At 36.6% G+C, this 26,282-nt stretch overlaps 1 protein-coding gene across 7 annotated transcripts in view; it reads left to right on the top strand.

Annotated features, from left to right (window-relative positions):
• Positions 1-26,282, top strand: part of lrba (LPS responsive beige-like anchor protein) — a 424,775-nt gene that overhangs the window by 53,470 nt on the left and 345,023 nt on the right. For 6 of the 7 annotated variants that reach the window (XM_008111987.3, XM_008111990.3, XM_008111989.3 and 3 more), the window contains exons 14-22: positions 65-233; positions 1,082-1,161; positions 3,669-3,731; positions 5,972-6,069; positions 12,212-12,304; positions 13,217-13,325; positions 13,964-14,045; positions 17,761-17,884; positions 18,185-18,377. In XM_008111987.3, coding sequence (XP_008110194.2) covers positions 65-233; positions 1,082-1,161; positions 3,669-3,731; positions 5,972-6,069; positions 12,212-12,304; positions 13,217-13,325; positions 13,964-14,045; positions 17,761-17,884; positions 18,185-18,377 — 1,011 coding nt within the window. Of the gene's footprint in view, positions 1-64; positions 234-1,081; positions 1,162-3,668; positions 3,732-5,971; positions 6,070-12,211; positions 12,305-13,216; positions 13,326-13,963; positions 14,046-17,760; positions 17,885-18,184; positions 18,378-18,402; positions 19,052-26,282 lie in introns of those variants that run through there. The other variant, XM_062981066.1, reaches the window with a different exon arrangement.

Below are 26,282 nucleotides of genomic sequence, written 5' to 3'. Positions count from 1 at the left end.
TGAAAAAATGCCTTTGTATATAAAATTTTGGTTAAATTGTTCACTTTTTAATTGGATCAAACAGATTCAACTGACTTTGTACACTTACTTGTCTACTGAGTTCATTGGCACAGCTAATATATACAATGCAATTCGACGAGTTGGGACAGTTCTACTGGCAATGCATACTTTGAAATATTACTACTGGGTAGTGAATCCTCAGGATCGCAGTGGAATAATTCCAAAAGGTTTAGGTATGAGTAAATATTCCTTCTCTTTATCAGCAAAGTATCTCTAAGTAGTACACTCTTTAGTAAATGTGTTCGTTTCTGTTTTGACATCTAGAATCATAGAACAGTACTTCTGAAATGTCAAATAGCTTGGTAGGGGCAGGATACGTAAACCATGCAGTAAAATTGTATTTTGTATCTGTCTGTAGAGTCTTGTTTTTTCTATAAATGAAAAGGAACAAATAATCTTATTCCATGATATAGATGGACACATTTATTATGCCATAAGCATAATTTTCTGGACCAGAGTCCACTTCATCAGATGAACACTTCTTTTTTAATTAAACTACAGTTTACAAAGTTTCAGTTTTCTGTGTAATGTGTGTGATAACTCGCAGAAACTTGCACAAAGGTGGAAGAGTGTGCTCTAACCCAGTTTTCTTAGATTAAGTGTTTGTTTCCATGTCAAGAAAATGCACAGAAAAAAATTACAATAATTTTGTAGGATATATGCCTCACTTAAGACTCCTTATGAACATAGTATACATTCCATACCTCTTTCCTAGATTTGGAATTTCTGATGGAAGGATCTCTGTGTAGTTAAGGCAAATCTGGCAATGCTTCACTTAATTTTGAATAAAAATACTCAAATTTGGAATTCTTGGTTTGCTTTTCATTATCATTTAAAACAAATGAACTGAGAAATAATTTAAGTGTTCTAGGTTAGCTAAGAATGTATACTGACTTTTTCAGTGTGTATGTGTGTATGAGTTTGTGATGATACAAAACAGGGTATGTATTGTAATTGGACACAAATGATAGGAAGCTGTGGATTTTATTCTCTTAAAATATTTTTTATTTTCTTAATAAAGATGGACCTCGCCCTAATCAGAAGGAAATTCTTTCTCTACGAGCCTTTTTACTGATGTTTGTCAAGCAGTTGGTAATGAAGGTAAGTTGTCTGAAATTCATGGTAGTGTTGTATCATTGTCACTTTCTTTAAAAGCTGTTCTGTATTGCACTTTGGTTGGTTAGATTTTTATATGAAAAATATGTACCCCAAAAAGAGAAGAGGGGTGCCATTTCTTATCAGTCAAGCTCAAGTGTAACAAAGGAAGGGCACATTTGTGGTGACATTTTAAAATTACCTCATTTCAGTGGTGCTTGCATTCTTCATTGTTCACAGATTTTAAAACTTTGCAAGTTACTTTAAAAAAACGGAATATAATGACATGCTAATTCCATCCATGACAGAGTATCATGTTGTGACACCAATCACTAGCATGTTTTGAGTTGATTTTCCTTCAGACTGATGAATATACTACACAAAAGATTATCAGTCTTAGATTTTGGTTTAGTTTTGCTGTGAAACTGTAAAATGGAAATATAGTGTGTATTAAATAAGGGTAACATTAATAAAGCTTCTTGGTGATAGCCTTTTCCCATGTTAGGAGCTAGGTTTATTTTGATTGCTAATATTGAGACTTGGAAATAACATGGAGAATATATCCTATAGAATATATTAATGCACATTTTAAGATGTAAAGTTAAGATGTATTAAAATGTGCAGTTTATCAGTTAAGTGTCTATAAGATAAGAGAGTACCTTCCGGGCTTGACTGAAAATAAAGCCATGCAGGTACGGTGATGGCTGATGCAATTGACTAGCTGATGTAATCAGGTTAGAAGGCCATTAGAAGTGATGATCTAACTATGTTCGACCTGTTTATATTATGTCCAACAATCTGATAGGAGGAGAGGATTATTGATGCAAACGAGGTGGAGAAACAGGTAGGTTGGACAGAAACTAGGGAAAGAATAAAAAGGGTAAAAAGGAGCTAGCAATTAGACTGGTTTTGCCAGTCTCTAGTGTATGAAGGGATAGATGCCATACAAACTGAAATGCTATTTCTGTTTTTATAACTGACCAGATATGCTGATAGCTATGTTAAAGAGATAAAGCACCCGGTATGTTAAAAGGGACAAATGGCCAAAGCTGTATGGTTTAAAATGAATGTATAATTGCTAGCTTGTTGTGTAATTTAATGTATGTCTTAACTGATGCTATGGAAAATATGAAAGTACCTGATGATGCTATACAATGTGTGCCACACACTGGAATGTAATACGAGTCAAGCTCCCAGGCATTGCCATGTCTGTGTTTCTCCCTAAGGGGAATGTATATGTACATTCCTACATATATTGGAGCCCCGGTGGCGAAGTGCGTTAAAGCACTGAGCTGGAGACCGAAAGGTCCCAGGTTCAAACCCCGGGAGCGGCCCCTGTTAGCTCCAGCTCCTGCCAACCTAGCAGTTCGAAAACATGCAGATGTGAGTAGATCAATAGGTACTGCTCCGGCGGGAAGGTAATGGCGCTCCATGCAGTCATGCTGGCCACATGACCTTGGAGATCTCTATGGACAACGCCGGCTCTTCGGCTTAGAAATAGAGATGAGCACCAACCCCCAGAGTCAGACATGACTGGACTTAACGTCAGGGGAAACCTTTACCTTTACTTTACATATATATTATATTAAATACATTTGTATTAAACATAGCAAGTTTAAAAACTTACCAAAGAGCACGCTCATTATGCCATATAACTGCCGTGCAATTCCAAGTCTTAAGAATGCTTAAGTGGAGTGTTGATTTTAGGTTTGCCTGTATGGTTTTAACCAGCATCACATGTTAGATGTCTAGCCATCTAGATGGTGAGAAGGTGACTTCAGGCAGAATCAGATTGATTAATAAATGGCAAGTGAGAGAAGTTGGGAGCCATGCCTATTCTACGTAGGTGTAGATAATTTTTTTCTAATTTTGGAGGCAACAGTATTAAAGCAGAGCACCAGCAAGGTTTTTTTTGGGATCTGAGGGAAGCAGTATAGCAGTACATTCCTATGCTAAAAATATGATTTGCACACAGGCACACAAGAAATCTTAGATTTTCATGGCTAGCCTTTTTATGAGGTGGTAGCATTTCTGTTCTGTGTATTTGTTGTGCTGAGTGCAAGTTGAACACCTCCTCTCCAAACCACATCAGAACGATATATTGACTCGTTTTCAATTCTGGACCTTTTATAAACTTTTTGCAGGTATTTGAGCCTTTCTCCTCAAAAATGTCATTGTTATTCTGTTATCATTGTTCTTTCTTAGACAAAGAACCCTTTGCGCTCAGACTTATAAGCCAGTTTGTTGTTAAGTCAGAGTTCATTTATGGGAGAGCGCCCATAGATTTGGATCCAAAGACATAATATATAAGGCTGCACGGAAATCATAGAGGATACATAGCAATAGTTCCTGATAGACTTGTACATTTTGGATAAAAGCCTGGAAATGTTATGTGTTTATGAATCCTGTTTATTTCACAGTCACTTCATCTGTTTCAGAGTTTACCCTTTGTATCCATGATATGTTTGTGTGCTTGAGAATGGTTTGTGTTGTACAGCTGTTTATCTTTCCAGGATCACGGAGTGAAAGAAGATGAACTCCAGGGCATCCTCAACTATCTCCTCACCATTCATGAGGTAATCTCAATTTAGCAGTTAAAAAGCTCAAAGGAAGCTTTAAAATAAAATATCTCCTCCTGCCACAAGATGGCTCCGAAGTAAGAAAAACAAAGCACAATGATCAACTATTCCTAGAAACTCAGTAGCGAGTGATTTAGAAACCCTGTTCAATAGTGCACTGAAGTTCATTAGCATCTTGAATTCTGGTAGTTTCCTACTCAGTTCATTCATCTGATACATGACTGGAGGTGGTAGGAAAGGAACAGATGGCAAAGCTGCATCTATAAACAACTGTTCTGTAGGGTTCAAGTAATTTCCCTTTTATTTTGTCTTTTAAGTAAAGTAATGCTTTCTCAATGTGAATTTAAAAATAAAGATGTTAATGAACTCAAAGCTTGTAAACATAATTGGAAATAAATGTTGGTTACCATTGGGATATCTGCATCTTCATATTTTAGTACCAGGCAAACGCTTGCTGCCAGATGTAACATCAAAGAGTTGGGAAACTAGAACATAAATCTAGCCAAACTAATTTCTTTCAGGGTGCTTTAAATGAGTAGAATAAAGAATTAATTAGATTTTTCTTCAAGAAATATAGATCCCACCTCAGAGCATTCACCTATACCTTCTTGCTGAGAGACAGCACTTGAAACATGCCTGCTTCAGATACAGTTTGGAAGCATTCTAAGCAGCCTTGAAACACATATTATTTTAAATTATGTTTTCAGTATATCCTGTATAAAGCACAAACCACAACTGTAGTTCAAATCACATTTGAAAAAAAAAAACTTAAACAGAACCCCTTTGCAAAGAAAGGCCTGCAAAAGGCTTAACTGCAGATTGTTTCACTGATTGTCCACCAGGATGTTTTGCAGTAAGTGGTTTCAAGGTTAGGGTTACAGGCAGCAGCAGCAATCTTACACCCAGTTATTCATGGTTGACTCATTGACATATGTGGAATTTATAGAAATGGCTACAGATTTCTAGGTAGACTTTTTCAGACATCAAAACTCCTTTCTGCTTCCACTATTCATCAAATGTGGTGGGCCTTTAAGCTGGTATATAGTGGCAAAGATCCAAAGACCTACTTTAAGCATACCTAAGAGCTTTGTTTATTCCTAGTGATATATAAAGACTCTTAATAAATATATTAAAAGCAGTCTTTGTTCTTCAGCAACAGATATTTGTGCCATAGTCTTGCTGCTGAAAGTCCCTTCACTTTCCATAGTGGTTTTCTGTTTGGCAAGGGTAGTGATAGGTTATGTTTGAAGGAGCCTAACATTTCTTTAGGCAGATACAACCTAGTAACTGGGTTTGTGTATGCATGTGGCTACAAACAATTTAAAACAGCAACTAGTAATGCAGTAATTTGAAAAAAAAAAACGTATCTGAAGAAAACATTATGCAAGTTCTGAAAGGTGCAGCCACATTCCTGGACATAATCCCTGGAATACTTGGCTCATATAGTGTTGTGTAGACACTTAAATGTTAATATGGCCATTTGCAAAGAAAAGCCAACATGTGAGCAGTTGCTGTCTTTCCTCTAATGAATTGATATAAAGTGCAATTAAATGAATTCTTTAGAATGGAATTAAAACCAAGATGACTGACAGCCAGCTGAGGTGATAAAAGTTAGGTTGAATCCAAACCTTTCCAATTTAGGAATGCTGGAATTACTTTGTGTGATTATGGCCTAGCTTTGATCAGATAATCATAGTGTCAGGGAAACAGGATCAGGGAAAATCAGAATATATATTATATGAATATAATAACATATTGATAGTGAGAGCAGTTTGGCTATGAAACCAATTGCCTAGAGATGTGGTGGGGTCTCCTTTCTGGAGGCTGAATAGCTACTACTGGGGTGCTTTAGCTGGAGATCCTACATTAAACAGGAGGTTTGCTCAATGGACTATATGGTCCCTTCTGACTCTATGATGCATTAAATTAAAAAGTCATAAATTATGTTCTATCATTCTCTGATTCTATGGCCCTTTTTGTCTGTTCTTCTGACTGATGTCCTGAAAAGAGATTAGCATGTTGTACTGGTGACTCTGCTAACAAACAAGGCATCTGCCTATTCCAGGGTCAACTTTAAGTTAGAATTACTCTGTCTGCTACATTTAACCTAGAGCAACAGGGGAGAAATACAGAAATGAAATAATTAAACTTAAAGCACAACTTTAGAATGGGATATCAAATGATGATGATGATGATGCTGATTTATTTGAAGGTGAGTTTTTCTTTATATTTAACAGGATGACAATTTAATGGATGTTCTGCAATTGCTTGTTGCTCTCATGTCAGAGCACCCCAGTTCTATGATCCCTGCCTTTGATCAGAGGAATGGCTTACGGTAAGAGATATGATGTGGCAGAAGGAGTATGTCAGTTTTCTATTTGGTCACCTGTACTGCTGGTGGGTTTGTCAAATTAACTGCTCCAGAAGAGTTTCCTTCAGTTTCTCCTCTTGTGCATTAATTTTGTAGTCCCACTGTTGAAAATGTAAATTTATTACAGTTGAATACTTAATCAACTTGAGATAAAGCATGTATTAAATGTTAAATCGATATACTATGTTATACGTGTTTCAAATGAGGTTACCACATTTGTTGGCCTTGGTAGGCAGAGCCATCTGAGATGTATATTGTTCTTAAAGCTTGAATATTTAGTCTCCTGAACCAGTGAGGACATATTATTTAACAACATTGCAGTGTATTAAATTGTGTTTCTGTGGAATTTTAGATAGCTGTACATGGGCTTGTAACCTATCCCTTAGTCATTACTTGTGCTATAAAGTTCCATCTTTTTAGTCATGTTTGAGAATCCTTTTACTAGGGTGGATTCTAATCTCTACATCCGCCATGTCCATGAATTCGAAATGGCTGAAAACTCAGTTTTTCATCTGAATGCAATTTTTTTTAATTCCGCACACTTCACTACCTGATGCCATTCTTGTTCCTATGGTTCTGTTTTGTAGTTTGGGTTCCACTTAATCTTGCCCTGTTAAATGGGAATCCCTGCTCACTAAATACCCAGCTGTTTTATGACTTTCATGTTTTATGACATTATTAGAGGTGCATTTTGCCTTCAGCCAAAACAGTATGTTGATTCTTTCCATCTCCCATTTGTACCTACTGCTATTCCTATTCCAGTTAGGTTTGAAAATGTCATCATTTAGTTTACAGCACCATGGGTGGCTGTACTGTTGGGCCTTTTCTCATTTAAAATGGATTTAGGGCTGATGGCAGTAGACAAACATGCCATCAAGGAACACAGTGATTGTTAGAACAGATTGGGAGCAGTAATTCATTTACTGTATAAAGTGTATTCTCATTTCATATGTTTTTGTCACAACTTACGGTTAACCCTGGGTTGTATTGTATTACACATTACAAGTTTTTCAGTCTCCAGAGTCACCTGGTCTTGTTCATAATTGCTTTTCCCCTCTCTTTACTGCTAGTTTTTGGTACTGGCTGTTGTGATCATTTGTATGGTAATGTGGCTTGTGGGGAACCCTAATAAAAACTCTCAGAAATATGAATATCATATGAAATCCCTCATGCATTACTTTGTTTTTATTTAAGTGACAAAAGGCATACCCCCTTTTTATTACCTAGCCCTGGGTAAGTGTGTATGTGTAAATAGTCTAGCTTGAAGTATCACTTGTTTTCTGATGTTTGTTTCACAAATTTCAATAACTGCTCTAGGACAAATCAGCATTTGATATATATTTAAACTGTTGCCCATTAAATATATTTAAGATATGTGACAAAACATATTTTTCTAGATTCAGTATATAAATAACATATATAAATAGCTTTTAAAATATTTTGTAAACATTAAAGATACTACAGGCTATCTTTTATGTTGCCCTTCTGGAGAATGTACATGCCTTTATCCAGTTAGACTTGGTTTTTTCAGATTGCCTGTCTGCAGTCTTTGAGATTAAAAGTAGCATTATCACATGCAGGCCTGTCTGATCAGTCTTGAAAGCAACTGTCATGAGAGCAGTCGCAATCTTTGCATCATTCTTAAAAGACTGCTGCGAAGACTGGCTTAGTTTACAACTGATGATGGTGAATATTTTATGGCTTCTGCCTGTTCTTTCTCAGCTAAGTGCAGGACACCTCTTAGGACAGGGAAAAGGTTCTAGTGTCTGTAAAGAAGCACAAAATCAAAGAAAAAATGTGAAATATGTCTGCCGATATCTAGCTAAATTGCTCATTGATATGGGGTGCATCAATGTGGTCTGTAAATAGGTAGACTGCTATTTTTCCAAGTATTGTAGTTACTGTTCTTGATGAAAGTTGATCTATTGATGGGAAGTGAATGTATTGTTATATATTCATTTTCCATCAACCTTTTTTTGGTGTCAGGAGCGACTTGAGAAACTGCAAGTCGCTTCTAGTGTGAGACAATTGGCCGTCTGCAAAGATATTGCCCAGGGGACGCCCAGATGTTTTACTATCCTGTGGGAGGCTTCTCTCATGTCCCTGCATGGGAAGCTAGAGCTCACAGACAGGAGATCATTTGAACCACTCATCTTTTGGTTGGCAGTCCTACACCGAGGTCAACACCATCTGGTGTAGGTAACAATGAGGAGACGTCGGAATGTTCTCCAGTTAGTGGTTCTTCTGAAACAACCATACCAGGCAGCTGCAAGGCTAAGGGGCCCCTATCCGGGGCAGAAATGTCTGCAAAATCTGCAGCATTATCTGTTTCCAACTCCATCTCTTGATGGAATACAGGCCATGATGGCTGAGCTACAACACTCCTGCAGAATGCTGGGGTTTGTAGTTTAGGGAGGAACCTTTAACAGCAAGAGGCAGAAACTGGATTTTTAGTGGAATTTTTCTTTAGTGTGATGAAATAGTATATACCCACCTTTTAACTGAGGTATGTTTCTTTGGGAATGCCACCTTGGTCCACGTGTTTTAGAACTCGACTGGGCCTGTTGTAGAAAAAAAGAGATTAATTTTTCACATCTTTACATACATATGAAAAACTCCTATTTGTATAATATGAAACACTAATTTTTTATTTTTTTATTAAGGAGCCCCGTTGGCGAAGTGCGTTAAAGCACTGAGCTGGAGACCGAAAGGTCCCAGGTTCAAACCTCGGGAGCGGCGGGAGCGGCCGCTGTTAGCTCCAGCTCTTGCCAACCTAGCAGTTCGAAAACATGCCAATGTGAGTAGATCAATAGGTACCGCTCTGGCAGGAAGGTAACGGCGCCCCATGCAGTCATGCCGGCCACATAACCTTGGAGGTGTCTATGGACAACGCCAGCTCTTTGGCTTAGAAATGGAGATGAGCACCAACCCCCAGAGTCAGACATGACTGGACTTAACGTCAGGGGAAACCTTTACCTTTACCTTTACTAATTTTTTATTGGTGGGGTTGTGTTTTGCTTTGGCAAGAAAATAACCAGCAGAAAAGAAAATAGTGTTGTAAAGCCCAAACTTAGCAAATCTATAATGTATGCTGTAATTACAAATGATTAAGCTTGACTTGTGATAGGATTCAGAAGCTACAATGAACTCCACTATAATTTTCAATGAATGCCTGTGCTAATGTGCCATTTAATCAAACACTAAATAATAATAATAATAATAATAATAATAATAATAATAATAATAAATCTTTATTTATACCATCTCCTCGAAGGTACTCAGGGTGGCTCACAGAAGCACTCCAAGTGTCGCATATAAAGAACAATGCAAAGTATAAATACAATTACATAAGTACAGTGTTCCCTCACTACTTTGTGGTTCACTTTTTGCAGATTCGCTGTTTCGCGGTTTTTCAATGAACTCTAAAAGACTATTATAAATAATAAAAAATTACAATTTATAGCCTAAGGAAAGGGAGGAAGGAGAAGCCAAAGGGAGAGAAAAGAAGCCCAAGCGGCAACAGGAGGAGAAGGAGGCAATTTATCAACACACGATTGGTTGATAAAGACTTAAAATAGTGTATAACTACTAAAATAATGTATAAATATTAAAATATATATAGTGTCCCTACTTCGCGGATTTTCATTTATTGCGGGTTGTTCTGGAACCTAACCCCCGCAATACGTGAGGGAACACTGTACAATGACATAAGTATAAACAACAGTGCTTAGAAAGTATAAAATTATACAATTCCAAAAATGCAGTAGAACCTACGAATAAGCCAACTATCTGCTGTAACCAATCGAAGTGTGGAGAGGGAGAGGCATAATCAGTGATTCATCGAGCTGACCACAGGATCATAGGCCTGTTTGAAGAGCCATGTTTTTAAACTGAACTGAAAGGCTTGAAGATTTGTGGCTAATCTAATTTCTTTAGGGAGGGTGTTCCAGAGCTGGGGAGCCAGCACCGAAAAGGACCTTTCTCTCTTGTTCCCCCAACTGTACTTGAGATGGTGGTGGGACCGAAAGAAGGGCCTCCCTAGCCAGTTCATAGAAGGAGATACAGTCTTAAAGATAGGTTGGACCCAAAACGTATAGGGCTTTACAGGTTGCACTTTGAATTGGGCCCGGAAACTTGTCGGAAGCCAGTGGAGCTGCTTTAAAAGAGGTGTGTATAAAGAACACAAGCAGTATAGAACCAACTGGTTTCCGCAGAACATCATCTGTGGCCCAGTTTAAATTCATCTTTGCTTTATTTGTATGTTTCAATTTCATTGTCTTTGGGTAATGGATATAAATTGAGGTTTTGCGGCTAATTGGGAAACTAAACCCCCATTTTAAGGCCCATATTTCTCACATTACCCCTAGTGCCAACTGCACCCCTCAGAAAAGAGCAGGTTTGGGGGCCAAAATTAAGTAGAAGCCCATTAAGTGGAGGGAGTTAAATGTCAACACTGCCTCAGAGGGTTGGTACCACATCTATTTTCCTGCTCAGGCATTCAAAAAGGCATTGTACTTTTTGTTAATTTAACAAAAAAGGAACCATCACTTATCTAAGTAGACTGGAAAAGGTGAAAACTTAGTGGACCTCAGGAAAATCTAAAAAAGCACCAACTCTTATTTTTGCAGTACAGTATTCCTTTGAAGGGAAATGCCAAAAAGCTGCAACCATCACTGCCATTTTCCTACCCAAAGCACTAAAAAAAAAAAGGCTGGAAGCGGTGCCACAGTGGAGTCAGAAACGGGGGGCAGTGTTTATTTTAGGTTTTCCAAGAACGGACCAAAATTTTATCTTTTAACACAGGGGATAATTCCCTTTTTTATTATATTTCATTATTTTGTTATTTATTATTTTATTAGATTTTAGGTACGGTTCTTAAACTGATTTATGGATAAGTTGGTCCAGGTTTTTGGGGTAGATTTTTAAACTAAACTTTCTAGACTTATACATGAGTATATATAGGAAGTAGTTCTTCTTTTGTAATATTTGCCAAATTGAATGTACAAGATATATTCAGCTAAATGTCTACAGTGTTTCTTAATTATCGTGATAAAAGTATATATCGTAGCTGCTAAATTCCTAATATGTAATATAAGTTATATAATACAATATATACATTATATCATATACATACGCTTGTAAATTTGATACTTTAAAAAAACAGCCCCTAAAATCTGAGCAGGGAATTATTAATAGGAAGAAAGAAAGCAAACAGGATGTAGACAGAATAATGCATGCACTCCTGTGATGTTAAATGGAAGATTGGTGTGTTAAGATTCTAATATGTATAGAATTAACCTTGTGCTTTTTGTGTAGTAATTTCAAGCAGAGTGTGTGAATGAAATGAAAAGGATGTCAGATGACAGCATTCATTTCCCCCTCTCTTCTTACAGCTGTCATATATGACTAGCAGGGGACACATGTCAAATATTACTGTTAGCATACATTTCTCCCTCACCAGAGACTGGGGCTTTTAAGAAATTTTAGTCCTGTCACTTGGAATGTTGAAATGCTAATAAATGTGTTTTCTTACACTATGAACTGGGTAAAGGAACAGCATTTGAAAGGAATTCATAACAATTATACTGTTCTCCTGTACATACTGTTCTCTATAAAATGATATCTTGGGAAACTGTTCTTATTTCAGTGATATTCTATAATTATTTCCATCTTTTTAAAAATGTGTATCATTTCATTTTGTACAAAGGTTAATACAGTGCTTGCTGTGACTCCCATTGATGATGGTTTGAGTCCAGTTGAAAGTTAAAGCTGTTCCATTGGTTTCTTTGGCTTAGTTCGTATGACATGATAACTCAGGGAATTGTGAAACCTGGCTTATTAATTATGACACTGTGCTGATTTGTTTCCCGTGTCATGCAAACCCAGGAATAAGTGTCATACCTATTTGCTTCTTTCTCAAGAAATTAGAGATGGGAAACATACAGCTCAATTTTATGTATTATTTACTTACATGCTAGTGTATTTAGTTGGTCTTCTTCACCAATGATTGTGTAGCATCGCTTAAGATTAGCTGTGGTATCAGGGCCTAGGTACTATTAATTTATCTACATTCTTATTTTGAATTCTTATTATTTCTCTTACATAGTGTTATCTACAAACTTCTTGCTTCAAAAAGTGAAGGGATCAGGGTACAAGCCCTAAAGGTGATGGGCTATTTCTTGAAGCATTTGGCACCCAAGTAAGTATCGAGCAGACTACAACCAAACTTGAGTCACAGAAAACCTAAGTTCTGAATCCCATGTGAATTTGCAATGTTTAAACCAATTCGAAACAGTGTACTTAGGAAGCGAAGGTTTGAAGTACTTTGTAATAAAGCAATATAAAACTGACATTAAAATAATAACCAGTATTTAATATATATTAATTGAATGCATCAAATTGCCATTAAAATAATAAGTACTTTAAGTGCTTATGTATTTGTGTAAATTGTAAAATTTTGGTTCGATATTTGTAATGGAAATAGAGATTTAAAATTGCAACTAATATTAGACATTGACTGTGTTTTGAAAACTTCATCTTAGTTTTGAAGTGTATCAGTTTAATTCATTTGCATGCAGCCAGTTCGATTCCTTTTCATCCCTTTATTTGCGTAAGCAGAGAAACAAGTCAGGAAGTCACAGTTAACCCTGGATTTCCGTTACATCCTAATGGAAACCACAGTTAGGCGCTTCCAAACAAACCAGAACATGAAATTATAGTTTTATATTTGGTTCTGTATCTTGCTTGTTTGGAAGTCAGTTGACTATGAAGTCATTTGACAGTATTCTGTGAGAAGCTGTAGATAACTCTTCATAGATCTAAAGGAAATTTGAAGCATGAACAAAGGGTTGTTTGTAGATATACAGGGTGTTTGAAAAAAACTTCCTATTCACCATTGAATTTCAATGGTGAATAGGGAGTTCTTTTTCAAACACCCTGTATAAAACTCTTGAAAGTTGGTTTACTTAACCTAGATTTGGTTGTGTGACTAAAGCCATTTATAGATGTTAGATCTCCAGGAGATAGACATACCAGTAGCATGTAGATATTAGTGCCTGTTAATTATTCTTATATTGTATTGATTTTCTTTAATCTCAATATATAATTTTAGGAGGAAAGCTGAAATCATGCTTGGGCATGGATTGTTCTCTCTGCTGGCCGAGAGGCTCACACTTCAGACAAGTTTAATTACCATGACTACATACAATGTCCTATTTGAGGTACTAGTCTTTGTAATTACTGTATCTAGAAATTATTCTCAATTTGTTTCATGTTGTGCTATTAAGTTCCAGCTGATAAATTTAGTTTAGATTTTTTAAACTGGATTTCAAATAATCAGTACTATTAATTTATATATTGTCTACTAGGTTTCTAAATATTAGTGTAATAAGTGTGCTGATATGTTTTCATCTAGCAAAAAAAAAAAGCTTCTGTTATGTAGTTATAAATCAGACTTAGTTTGGTCACAAAAAGCTTCCAGTTGTGAAAAAAGTGTCCCTTAACTTCACAGGAAGAAATATTAGGCATTATTTTAATCTTATTTTGTCATTGACTGTGGGCAAATAATTGTTCCTACTATTACAGGAAGAGATCTTGAGTAGCCCTTCCTTGTTCTCCAAATAAGTTTGATTTTTTTCCTGCTTTGTAATATATGTAAACTTCATCCCACTTCTTCCTCTTTTGAGTTCTTTTGGAACTATTCCATGGTTTAGACAACTATGTATGGAGATAATTATTTTACAGATCATAATTTAACAAAGATGGCTGAACTTTAGCCTTAAAAACATCCATATAGTAGCTGTTAGAATAATGTTTTGATGAACAAATGTAACATTTTGCTCTTAAATCTTATCCTCAGATTCTTATTGAACAGATTTGCACTCAAGTGATACATAAGCAGCACCCTGATCCAGATTCCACGGTGAAAATACAAAATCCTCGTAAGCATTATGTTCCTTTAAGATACAAGAAACAACTACAGTAGAGTCTCACTTATCCAACATAAACGGGACAGCAGAATGTTGGATAAGCGAATATGTTGGATAATAAGGAGACATTAAGGAAAAGCCTATTAAACATCAAATTAGGTTATGATTTTACAAATTAAGCACCAAAACATCATGTTTAACAACAAATTTGACAGAAAAAGTAGTTCAATACACCATAATGCTATGTAGTAATTACTGTATTTATGAATTTAGCACCAAAATATCACGATGTTTTGAAAACATTGACTACAAAAATGCGTTGGATAATCCAGAACGTTGGATAAGCGAGTGTTGGATAAGTGAGACTCTACTGTATATGCAAACATCTGTACAAAAAGAGGATAAATCTTGGAAAGAATTTTGACTCTTCTTTTTCTTTTGTTTATATTTCGGAGTCCATTTGGTCTGACAGTGCTAATTAATGCAAACTATGGATGAAATCTCTATGGTACACTATCTTTGGTATACAAAGAGCTGGAAAGAAGAGGAATCCAGTCCTTGGTTGGAATCCATGATCTTGCTGATGTTTCTCTCCCCATTCTCCCTATTCCTCTACCCCTTGTCAACATGGAGGCTTATGAAACCTTCCAGAACAGTTGTGTACATGCACTAAGGCAGGGGTGTCAAACTCATTTTCATCAAGGGCCACATCATCCTTATGGTAATCTTCTGGGAGCCCTTTTGGAAGAAAACGCAGCATGGCAACAGTCAGCAGTTATCTGTGACTTGCTAGTGGGTTATTCTAAAAATATAACATTAAAGGTTGCCACATTTGCAGTTGCAGCCCAAAAAAGCCGAGCTAAAGTAGTAAAGTCCACAGCGGAAGCCAGAAATGGAAATGGAGATAGTTTGGGATGATACAAATCAGACATTGTTGTTGTTATCATGTCACTGCTACTGTAATTTTAAAGAGCGAGAGTATAGAATAAATTTTAATGTTTATATTGGAAAGTGCTTATTGTACTTTTAAGGTTGTATTTTATTTGTTGCCATGGCCTATGGTTGGTATAATAAACAATTCAATTCCTCCTTATGGTTGCTTACAAAGAGCTGTTGAATCCATGGATGGAAAATCCGTGGATACAGAGGGCCAACAATAATTTTTTTTTTTACATAGTGGTCATTGCTCTTTAGTTTTTACCCAGTTTGGATCCCCAGATGTTATTGAATGCCAACTCCCATTGCTTTTGATGATCCGCAATGTGAACTGGGAATAATGGGAATTGCAGCCCAACAGCACTTGTGAATCTGAAGTTGGGGAAAGATTAAAGGACATTTTAAAGTCAGACGTCATATCTACAAGCCTTGTATCTCAGTTCAAACCTCACTAGCCTGACTAAACAGAACGAACAGCCTTCCAGATGTTACTGTATCACAACTCCCATTGGCTCTAATCATAATGTCTAATGATGAGAAATACAGGAATTGTCCAGAATCTGGAGGGCCACATAACATGATATGGTGGGCTGGATTCTACTCGTGGGCCTTGAGTTTGGCACATGTACACTAAGGGCTGAAGAGAGAAAGGGGAATAATTAATTCATCAATGGAAGCTAGATCCAATCATTTCAGTTTTAATTTTATAATTTGGTGCATCAGTTACCTAAAAAAAATTAAGTGAAATGCAAAATTAGTATTACATTTGACCCTCCATATGTGTGTGTTTAATTTTTGTGAATTTGATTAATATGTTCCCTCTATGAGTATCAGAGCTGTCAAGGACAGAACGCCACAAGATAAGATATAACAGAGTTTATTGGAATAACAGAACCAAAAATGCCCGTAAAAGACAAGGGCTAGGCAAACATTGGCCTTAAAAGTAAAAAGACACAAGGAAAACGTTTAAAAGATAAACCGGATTAAACCGGAGTTTAATCCGGGTTAAACCAAAAAAGCTTACTTCAGCCTGGGACTTAAACAAACAAAAGCTGGTGAACAAAAGGTTCAAAGAAATGCAAATAACTGGCAGCAGATACTTCTCTGCTGCCAAAAGCTATGTTTGAGTAACTAAGAGGTTACTCCTCCACACAGCAAGCAATTTCCAGATACAAACGCAGCAGACAAGGGCAGAAGCGGTCAGCGAAGTTCCAATCCGGTCCGAAGGTCGTAAGGCAGGTACAGACGTTTGTAGTTCACCAGTTCCAACGATAAACACAGGAAGGAGAGTCCGAGGCCGTAGTCAGTCAGTCAGTCAGTCAGTCCAGAGTAAACAGATGGCGTCCGTCAAGAAGACGACGGAGGTCCAAGCTATTAAGATTAAGCACAGGTTGCACAACAAAAGCCCACACAATTCCTCCCGCCGTCTATGCCCAATGTCCTTGGTAACTTACGTAGTCAGCAAACGAATCACACCCGTCTTCAGGAACTTCCCACACAGAGCCCAAGCGTTCGTCCAGATTACCTTGCCCAACGCAATTAGCCATTGCTTCCAAACCCCATTTTATGCCAGTTACAGCTCCTCATCGCTATCAGCTGTTCCCCTAATTCCGGGCGTCTCCTCATCACTTTCCTCATCAGAACTGAAACACCTTTGACTACGCCCCACAGCATCCCCAGCTGTGGATCCCGTTCCATCCCTCCAACTTGTCCACGGGTCTAATCCTGAAGGTCCCCAATCGCCTTCCATACTATCATTGCCAGTGGCACCCAAATCCTCCCTCACACGAGTCCATTCCATGTCATCCTCCTCTGAGCTAACCATCTCTTCCTCCATTCTCTCAGTAAAACCCTCAAAGGAGTCCTCGTCAGATGGTTCTGCAAATAAGTCCCGCAGCCGCTTCCTTTCTCGCTCCTCGAGAGTATCTGACTCCCGAGGAGTCTTACGACCACGTCTCCCAATATCGGAGCCATAAGGCTCAACCATAACAAGAGCCCTTCAGGGCAACTCTGTGTTCATGTCATAAACCAATATGCCCATATTTACTTGAGTATAATGTGCCATTGAATGTAATTGTCACCTCAATTTTGAAGGTGCACATTACCAAAAAAAAAGGAAAAAAAAAGAAAGAAAAAAGGAATTGCTCTCCAATGTAATATGCCCAATAGCATAGGTGTATTACATCAGGGAGGCAAACGGCATGAATGAGGCTGTTTGGGAAGCCGTGCCCCACAGTCAGGCTGTGGCTGCGCATGATTTCTAAGTGGTATCTTTCATAAGCCCTTCAAAACTGATTGGGGGAGGGAAGTTGAAGGCCTCATGAGTGAGGCTATTTGGGAACCATGTGGGACTGAGCCTGGAAGATAGGGGCGGGTTAGAGACCCTGTGGGTCACCTGGGAGGCAGGATCCAAGGCTAAGTGGCAAGAATTTTTGGGTCACCAGCCGGGTGCTCCTCCTCCGAGCGCCACCGGGTTCTGGGTTCCTCCAGGCCTTTTCACGCAGGTCGGTTTATGCATGTGATTGTAACTTGCCCTTGAATCTAACACACACCTAAATTTTCTCAGTGTCATTTAGCCAAAAAGGTAAGCATTAGACTTGAGTAAATATGGTACACTTTACAGCTGTACTCACAGAATACTGCACAAGCAAACTGTACAAACCCTTCTTTGTTTCTTATCCATCTTTCCATTGCCTCATTGAGTAGCCTTTGTTTAACTTAAAGACACAGGGGAGACTCTTATGTCTCCTTTTCAGATTATTAGATGTTTTATTTTAATTTTTTTCTGCAGAGGTTCTGAAAGTTATTGCAACCTTGTTGCGTCACTCTCCGCAGTGCCCAGAAACTATAGAAGTCCACCGAGTTTTCCTCTCTGATATGATTAAGCTTTTTAATAGCAGCAGAGACAATAGGCGGTAAGTACATAATATATATCTTTACATACAATATGCCTTACAAAACACTAACATAGTTGTTGATATGGGAAATGTCTTTCACATGTGAAAATGCCACATGAACTTGCCAAAAACATTTCTAGTCAGTCTATGCTAATTCATGCTGATTTGTAATTTTTCAGTTGTCTGTAACTTGTGGTTTGCTTGCTTGCTTTCACTTTGAGCCTCACATCTGAGAGAAAAACAAGATATAATAATAATTTTAATATGATGGTGGTAGTTTCTAAGACTTAAACTGATATTGTCTTAATAATTCTGCAGGAGTTTACTACAGTGCTCCGTGTGGCAGGAATGGATGCTTTCCCTTTGCTACTTCAATCCCAAAACCTCTGATGAACTGAAAATAACAGAAATGGTGTATGCCATTTTTCGAATTTTACTTTATCATGCAATCAAATATGAATGGGGTGGCTGGCGTGTTTGGGTAGATACGCTAGCAATCACACACTCTAAGGTAAGCGTGCCAAGACAGCCAAGTGTGTCAAGACAGATATTTTATTGTTAGTCAAACTTCCTTGAATTTAAAAGTGCCTTGTGATTATTTGTAGAATAATGTATGACTTCTTTATCATTTCAAAGAAATCTCAAATTGTGTGGAGCCCTGAAAAAGTGATGGAGATTTTCTGAATGATTAAAAAAGAATAGAGAAAAAGATGATTTTCCTAATAACGGTAGTCACAAATTCAGTAGCCCCTTTGTGTTTCGTGACATTGTTATGCATTCTGTGGATTTTTGTGAATTTGGGACACAAGGTGGCGCACCTAGTCTATTTCTAGGCCAAAGTGATGCCCTTGCAGGCGACCAAGTGGCTGTTCAACAAATTCGTAAAGTATAATGAAGAAACTAGAGAGAAATCTGCTTTCCATTCAAACAAAGAGAAGAAAAGAAGCTAGAAATTGTATTTTTTTTCCTGTTTAGGAATAAATCAAGGTTCTAGTACTGTAGTTTTCTGTGGCCACAAAAACATTGAGGGAGAGTATTTTTATGGTGACCTTCTTTCAATTGAGAAGCAGATTTTGGAATGAAGTTATATTTTGTTTCCTGCCTTCTTTCTTGTTTCCCTAAACAATTAAATATAATTTTGGGTGAGTTTCCAGATGGGGACATGGAACTTAAGAAAAAAACAAGGTATGTTTTTTCCTAATTGACCAATGCATGGATTGTGGGCAGTCTGGTGTGTAGACAGTATAGTTTAGATGTAAAAAAATTTCTATCAGCTGTATTGTTGTGTGAGGGCTAATGCTAGGTGAGACTACATAGCAACAGCAAAAGTAAATCAACAGGTTTCTCTTTCTAAGATTGTTCTTGTGCTTTAAGTGTGGCTAGATAACTGCTGTACAGTGAATCTAAAATCTAAAATAGCATCTAATTTCATATATTTGATTGTTTTCATTTATTTATTTATTTACTGTACTTCTACCCCGCCCTTCTCACCCCCGAAGGGGGACTCAGGTGTCTTACAAACTATGCCTATTGTTCAATGCCAAAATCAAACAATAACAATTTATTCAATCTTCCCTGTGATAATTTGTAGCCCATGTGAAATAATCTGGGTTACATTTGGATTCAGTTTTAATGTTCTAAATTGCAGAGTAACAGTTGAGACATATCAAGATTATGCTTTTATCATTTAATGAAATGACAAATTTTAACCTATGCATGGTTTGCACTTATTGAATCCTATGTGTTGTTCTTATTGCTCTTTTATCAGCCAGTCTTTTTGGCTCTGTCAAATATACACGTGTCTGAGACTGAATTTTAATTTATTTTGATTGAAATTAATTTTAATGTAATGAAACTGAATTATAATACTGTTATTTTGAGTTGGGACTCATTTCGTGTTGGCCCAAGTCTTGTTTAAGGAAGAGGAATGTATACCTGACTGACATGAGTAGGCTTTATACAAGTTTTAAAAATCCAAACAGATCAATGAACTCTGGATGATAAATCTTGGACCAGATTTTCTAGAGATAGTCTTGTCAATCATAGAAATTGAGATGGAGTTTTAATAAGTTAAAATCTTCAAATTTTAAAATTTTAAAGTTTTAAAGACTTTATTCGAAAAGAAGGATACACATTAATAATAGACATATCCAATGTTTGAAATACCTCTATGATATTAAGATGGCAAGACTGGGAAAGACTACCGAAAAATTACGACGGTAGATCCCAAGATGACAATAGGAAGTCTTCTTTTTTTTTCTCCTTCTTTTTTTCCCTTTATTATTATTATTTTTTCTGTTTTTTAAATTATTATTATTATTATTATTATTATTATTATTTTGTTGAACTATCTCTATTACTTATTCAATCCTTGGTTTTCATCTTGTACTTTAATCTCTCTAATCTTTCACCAATGTTTTCCTCGCTTTCACTGTATACATTACTTATATATTACAATAAAAATCACTATTAAAAAAAATCTGCAAATTTCAATATTATCACCTGGTTTAAGTAGTGTTTTGCTTGGGTTTTTTAAAATCAGAAGACAATTTTGAAGACTGGCTATAAGTAAATACTTTGGTAGCCTACATATTTAGACATTGTATGATGTTACTAAATTATTGTTTGTCACTCTGGGTTCTTGATGTTTGGGGTTTCCTATAATTTGGAGATTTCTGTTAAATATTTCATTGTTTTGTCTAATATTTCATAACTAGACTGACATCTTTTTCACTGCCTTCATTTCTTTTGGGCTTTCCTCTAATATCCTTGGGAAAGTCTACTCTTGGTAGCCACAGAACCATTTATCTGAACTTAGGCCTGCCTTGGTTGTGTATAGAGAGGGCAGGTGGGGTGGATTTTAAGACCACAGAGAGGCTGCAGGTGTGGGGAGATGAGACATCTCCACATCCTGCAGTGTCTTGCCAGAATTTCTTCCTTTCACCCCCAGCTAAGCTCTTGACACTGGAAATAAATTTAGCAAAGAGGAGAATTCCTCTTGGGAGATGTGATGGTGGGAAAGGGGCAGGAAAGGAAAGAAAACCACAGGAGGAGGAGATGTAACTTACGTCTTGGATATACTGTTGATGGTTTAGACTTGGTTTTTTTTTTTTTTGACATCCCGTATGGTTTCATTCTGTGTCTGATATTACTATTTGGCCCTTCTCATTAGTTCATGTGCAGTCCCTGTATTCTTCTAATAACCCTTACGTCTGAGATTTCTAGGAATAGCTTCAGATTAAGACATGTAAATGGTGTTACTCTTTGGCCCCAGGGAAGGATAAGACAGGATCTGAGCATGTGTGTGATGTAACCATTTTTTCTATTAATACTCAGGTTCCTCCCATCATTTGACTGTTACCTACTGTTCTTCCCATTGCTTTACCCCTACAATTAAGCAGAGTGTGGTATCTGATTCAAGTTTCTTGGTCCCATTTCTAGTTTTTAATTGAAATTAAATTGCTTCCCCCACTCAACCTACGTGGAATTGGAGCCCCCCTTGCTGCTTCCCTTTCTTTTTTAAAGCATTTCATAAGCTTTTGTTACCTAAGAAGTAGGGGAACACGGGAGCTAGGTGGAACCTAATACTGTTATTGTGAAATATTATGAGTAAAGAAAACAAGAATTTAAGCTAGTTCAATTGAAATAGTCAAGTTAGCCAGATTTTAAATTCATCCTATCCCAGTCTTCGGTGAATAAACCAGAATTCTCAATTGAGTATCTTTATTGGAACCATGAGAACAAATTCCCTAAAATGTCAATACTTTCCCCATTTTTCCTTCATGAAAATACTTATGATTTCATAGTTCACATTTGTACACTTCTGTAAGAATGTGAATTATTATTCTGAATTTAAATCCTCTCTTGCCTCATTTTCGTGAGAGCAAGCAATAACATTTTTCTCCTTGATCGTGAGATAGTGAAATACTTTTTGTTGATCTCAAGAGAATTTGTGCGTTTGCAACAACAATTCTAATGCAAATGGTATAAATTGCAAAGCTAAATTACAATAGCTATTCATGTTCTGTGAATTTTTTAAAATGTTAACCATCAGATCAGGATTTTGTGTGAGTGTCTTTTTGATCATTTCTCTAGTTTATGCTTGCTCCCTATGTTTGGGCTTAGCTTCACAAAGGGAAAAGACGTGAGTTTTGTGCACAGTCATTTTGAGCAGGTTGTAGAAACCTCCATGAAAGAGTGTTCATAGTCTTGCTTTTAGAGGCGAGAAAGCTTGCAGGGATTAATGAACCCTCAGCAGGCCTTTTGAAAGTGTTGAAACAACTTGTCTCGTGGAGAATGAATAATTTAGCAATATTTCTTTACATCTGTGCTTAATTGGAATAAGAGCTGTATTAATATCCAAATAGAGAGGAACATGAAATTGCTGAGGCAATGTTTTGTTTCACCTAGTTGCAGGAAGAGATTTTAAAATGTGCTTTTATGTCTCTCAGTCCTTAGTGCTGCCGAATAGGACTATTTCCATTTCATTTGTATATATAATACTAATATTCCCCAGATTCTGATAAGGAGCAAGTTTGTAGTGCACTGGCACTGCAAAATTGGATAGGTTTTGTAGGGCTACACATCAAGATACATGCAGCTGCTATAAAAAGCCAAAGAAACTCAATTGCAATTTTATTGTCCAGTTTGATAGATTTCCTGCCACCTTTGTAGCAGGGAAGCTGTTTGTCACTGTAGCCCTCTTCTCCAACAGCTGCACTACGCTTTATAAGCAGTGATAGCTTTTGTGGCATAATTGCACTACATTGGTTTCTTTTTCTTTCAGAAACTGGGGGTGTGCGTAATCCTCTTAAAGCTAAATTCCTTTGTGATGGCTTGATCTCCCCCCCCTAAAACAACACTCTTATCTTATTGCGTGGCTTCCAGACTACTTGTACAAGACAAAAATAATCTGAGTTTTTCAATGATCATGTTCTTTCTAAATGTTACAGTCAGGTTTTTCTAGTGTCTCCTATATATTAGAGCCATATTAGTTCTGAAGACTACTACAGATGCATTTAGAACACTGTTTTTGTGAATGGCTAATGCAAAACAAACAAAGGAAGATGGTTGTAGTATTTCTGCAAGGCTTTTTAGCATTTTCTTAAAGTCAAGGTGTTCAGTTGTCTTTTTAACATTTATTTTAATTTTCCTGTTTTGAAGTGAGGAATATTTTGAAAAATATTTAAAGTATATATTGTTGCTATTTTTATAATCTAAAGCCTATTTTCATTAGAGGGAAGCTATTGAATTCTATTTATACACATTTAAATTACATACCACAGCATGTTTACAATACTGCTATATTACTCATCCAATGTATTAATCTTTTTAACGTAAACTGTAAATAGGTGCTTAGCTGTCCATAAACTGAAAGAACAAGCAAATTTGGTTTTTCTACTTATTATTAGGGAAAGTTATAACATTCACCAAGGTACCAGGTAGTATCATTCAATAGAACAAATGTCTATAAAATTAGGTTGAATTAGAAAGCTATTTGCTTGACTTACCGAGCCTTGCAGTCGCAGACAGATTGAAAATAGAAGATGAGCAATAATGATTCATTAGTCAAGATTGATTTATGGGGAGCAATTAAAGAGTTTAAAATGTGAAAAGGGGGCAATTGTACCACGTTGTGGGCAGCTTCCCCGCTAGACTTATCTCAAAATCCCGGAAAGTTGATTTTTTTGGAGACTGGAACCTTGTTTCCCTCACATTAGTAAAAGGTGAGAATTTAAATAATATAGTTAACGTTTGCATTCAAAATATTTTGTTCTTCACTATTCAAAAATATTGAAATAAATTCAGAAATATGTAAAAAATGTATAATACTTGAAAGCTACTCGTGAGTTATGTAAAACAAAGAGCCAGAACAATGAGGTAAAATTCTGAGAGACAATGGATTTAAGGCAGAACAAAAGATCCTAAACAGCTTCTCAATATACCATATATGCACTTAGGGTAGTGTATAAGTATCTTGTGGTTATCAGTAGTGATCTTTGTTCATATATCTATGAATTGACTAATGTATTTTTTATTATATTGCGAGCTGAACTATATTAAGTGTTTTATGGAAATGTAACACTCAAATGTCAATTTAGATCAAAAAGGAGTACAGAATAGTTTAAATATAGTAATGAAAAAATATATTAATCACCCTGAGTCCCCTTGGGAAGATAGGACAGGGTATAAATAAATTGTTGTTGTTGTTGTTGTTGTTATATTCCTGGGATAATGTCATAGCCCCCAAATTTAGAACTCCCTCCCAAGGGATATTACGCAAGCCCCCTCATTGTCCTTTCGCAAGGAGTTAAAAGCTTGGATGTGTTAGCTTGCATTTGAGAACGCCTAGTCCTTAGTTATAAATACCCAGTCTCGAGGTTTCCTAATATTATTTGACTCTCTGAACTTCATCTAATACCCAGCCCTATGTCACGCTATTTGCACTAACCCATGCCCAACCCTTTTTATGGTCTGATCACGCCCATTGTACTACTGGCAAATGGTTTGTTGAGCATTGTTTTGATTGAGCTTTTGCTGCTGTTTTATGTTCTACTGTTTTAGCTAATTGTGTTTTATCTAGATTGTTATATTTTATCATGTTCTTATTTTAATTCTATTTTTTGCTTTAATGGATTGCTTGTATTGTTTTCAGTATTTTGTGGGCATTTTGCCCCATATGTAAGCCGCCCTGAGTCCCTTTGGGGAGATGGTGGTGGGATATAAGAATAAAGTTATTATAATTATTATAATTATTATTATAAGCATTTTAGACATGCATCAAAATTAAAGTGAGTAATAAAGGAAGTGATAGGGACAAGAAAAATACTAAATTTTATTTTAAAAAGAAATAGCTGAAGAATTATGCTTATTTAATGAAAACAAATGGTAGAAGCTCAGCAATACTGAGTGGAGATGGGAGACAGAGCAAGATCTCTGAAGATCCTATTAAGTATAGAGGAACAGGAAGAATGGAGATACTGAGATAAGAAGCAACAAAAGATCAGAGATTACAAGCACAGAGGGGTCAGAGGGAGTGCTAAAAAGTAAGACTGCAGTTTAACTAGATATAAAAAGGAAGAATCAGTGAAGATGTATAGTATAGATGTGTTGCATGAGAAATTAAGCATTCAACTAGAAAGATGTTACAGGAAAGAACATGATGAATAAAAGTTAAAACCACAGTGTGGATCAAGACAGAGAAATGTATAAAAACTGCATGTTCTGATAATATTTTTCCTTCACATATTTATCAGACTTGAACTAGCAGGTTAATTGAATTATTATCTAATAATAGTTAGAGCATAGATCTAAATATCTTAAATGCACCAGATCCTGTCTGATCTTGGCATCTAAGCAGAGTCAAGATCTGCTTAGCACTTGGATGGCAGACTACCAAACAATACAAGGTGTTCTAGGTGATATTTCAGAGAAAGGCAGTGGCTAAACCACCATGAATACTTCTTGCTTAAGAAACCCCTATTAAAAATGCATGGGGTCCGCATAAGTTGACAGGCAACTTGAAGTCACACGCATATACACAACAGTTAAGGTGTGATATTTTGTTAAGGGATAACTTGTGGACATATCTGCTTAGTTGTTATTACTTGCTGTCAAATCAACTTTGCCTTATGACAATCCTTTGAATGAAAGACATCTGAAATCCTGTCATCAACCACTCTGCTAAGATCTTATAAACTGAAGAGTCGGGCTTCCTTGCTTGAATCAGTCTCCTCTTTTTCTACTGCCTCCTACATTTTCATCTTTTCCAGTAAGTTTTATCTTTTTGTAATATGTCCAAAGTAAGTCAGTTTAAATGTATTCTTCTTTGCTTTTAGTGAGAGTTGAGGCTTGATTTGCTCATTTGGCTTTTAAGCACTCCACGGAACCCATAGAACCAGTGTAGGCGAACAGAATTTTGGCGCCCCCCCCCCCAAACTAATCACTGAAAAATAAATGCATTGGATAAGCGAAAACATTGGATAATAAGGAGGGATTAAGGAAAAGCCTATTAAACATCAAATTACATTAAGATTTTACAAATTAAGCACCAAAACATCATGTTTTACAACAAATCAACAGAAAAAGCAGTTCAATACATGATAATGTTATGTAGGAATTACTATATTTGCAAATTTAGCACCAAACATTGAACAGGGATATAGGGCACTGTGGACTTAGATAACCCAGACAGCCCCCAGTATTAAAAAAACTTCTAAAATCAGGACAATAAATAAAGAACAGCACTCTGAAAACAGGATAAACCCAGACAGTAAACAATCAAGGACAGCTAACACCTCCCAAAAAAAAGATTCTCCCAGGCAAGAAGAAGCCAGGCCTTGAAGCCACAGGGCCATTAAATGCTAATCAAGGTGATTAATTACAACATTCACACCTGCTTCAAAGAAGAGTTCTT

The sequence above is a fragment of the Anolis carolinensis genome, chromosome 5 (assembly GCF_035594765.1).
Source record: "Anolis carolinensis isolate JA03-04 chromosome 5, rAnoCar3.1.pri, whole genome shotgun sequence".
Lineage (NCBI taxonomy): Eukaryota > Metazoa > Chordata > Lepidosauria > Squamata > Dactyloidae > Anolis > Anolis carolinensis.
This window is presented reverse-complemented; position numbering and strand designations above follow the sequence as displayed.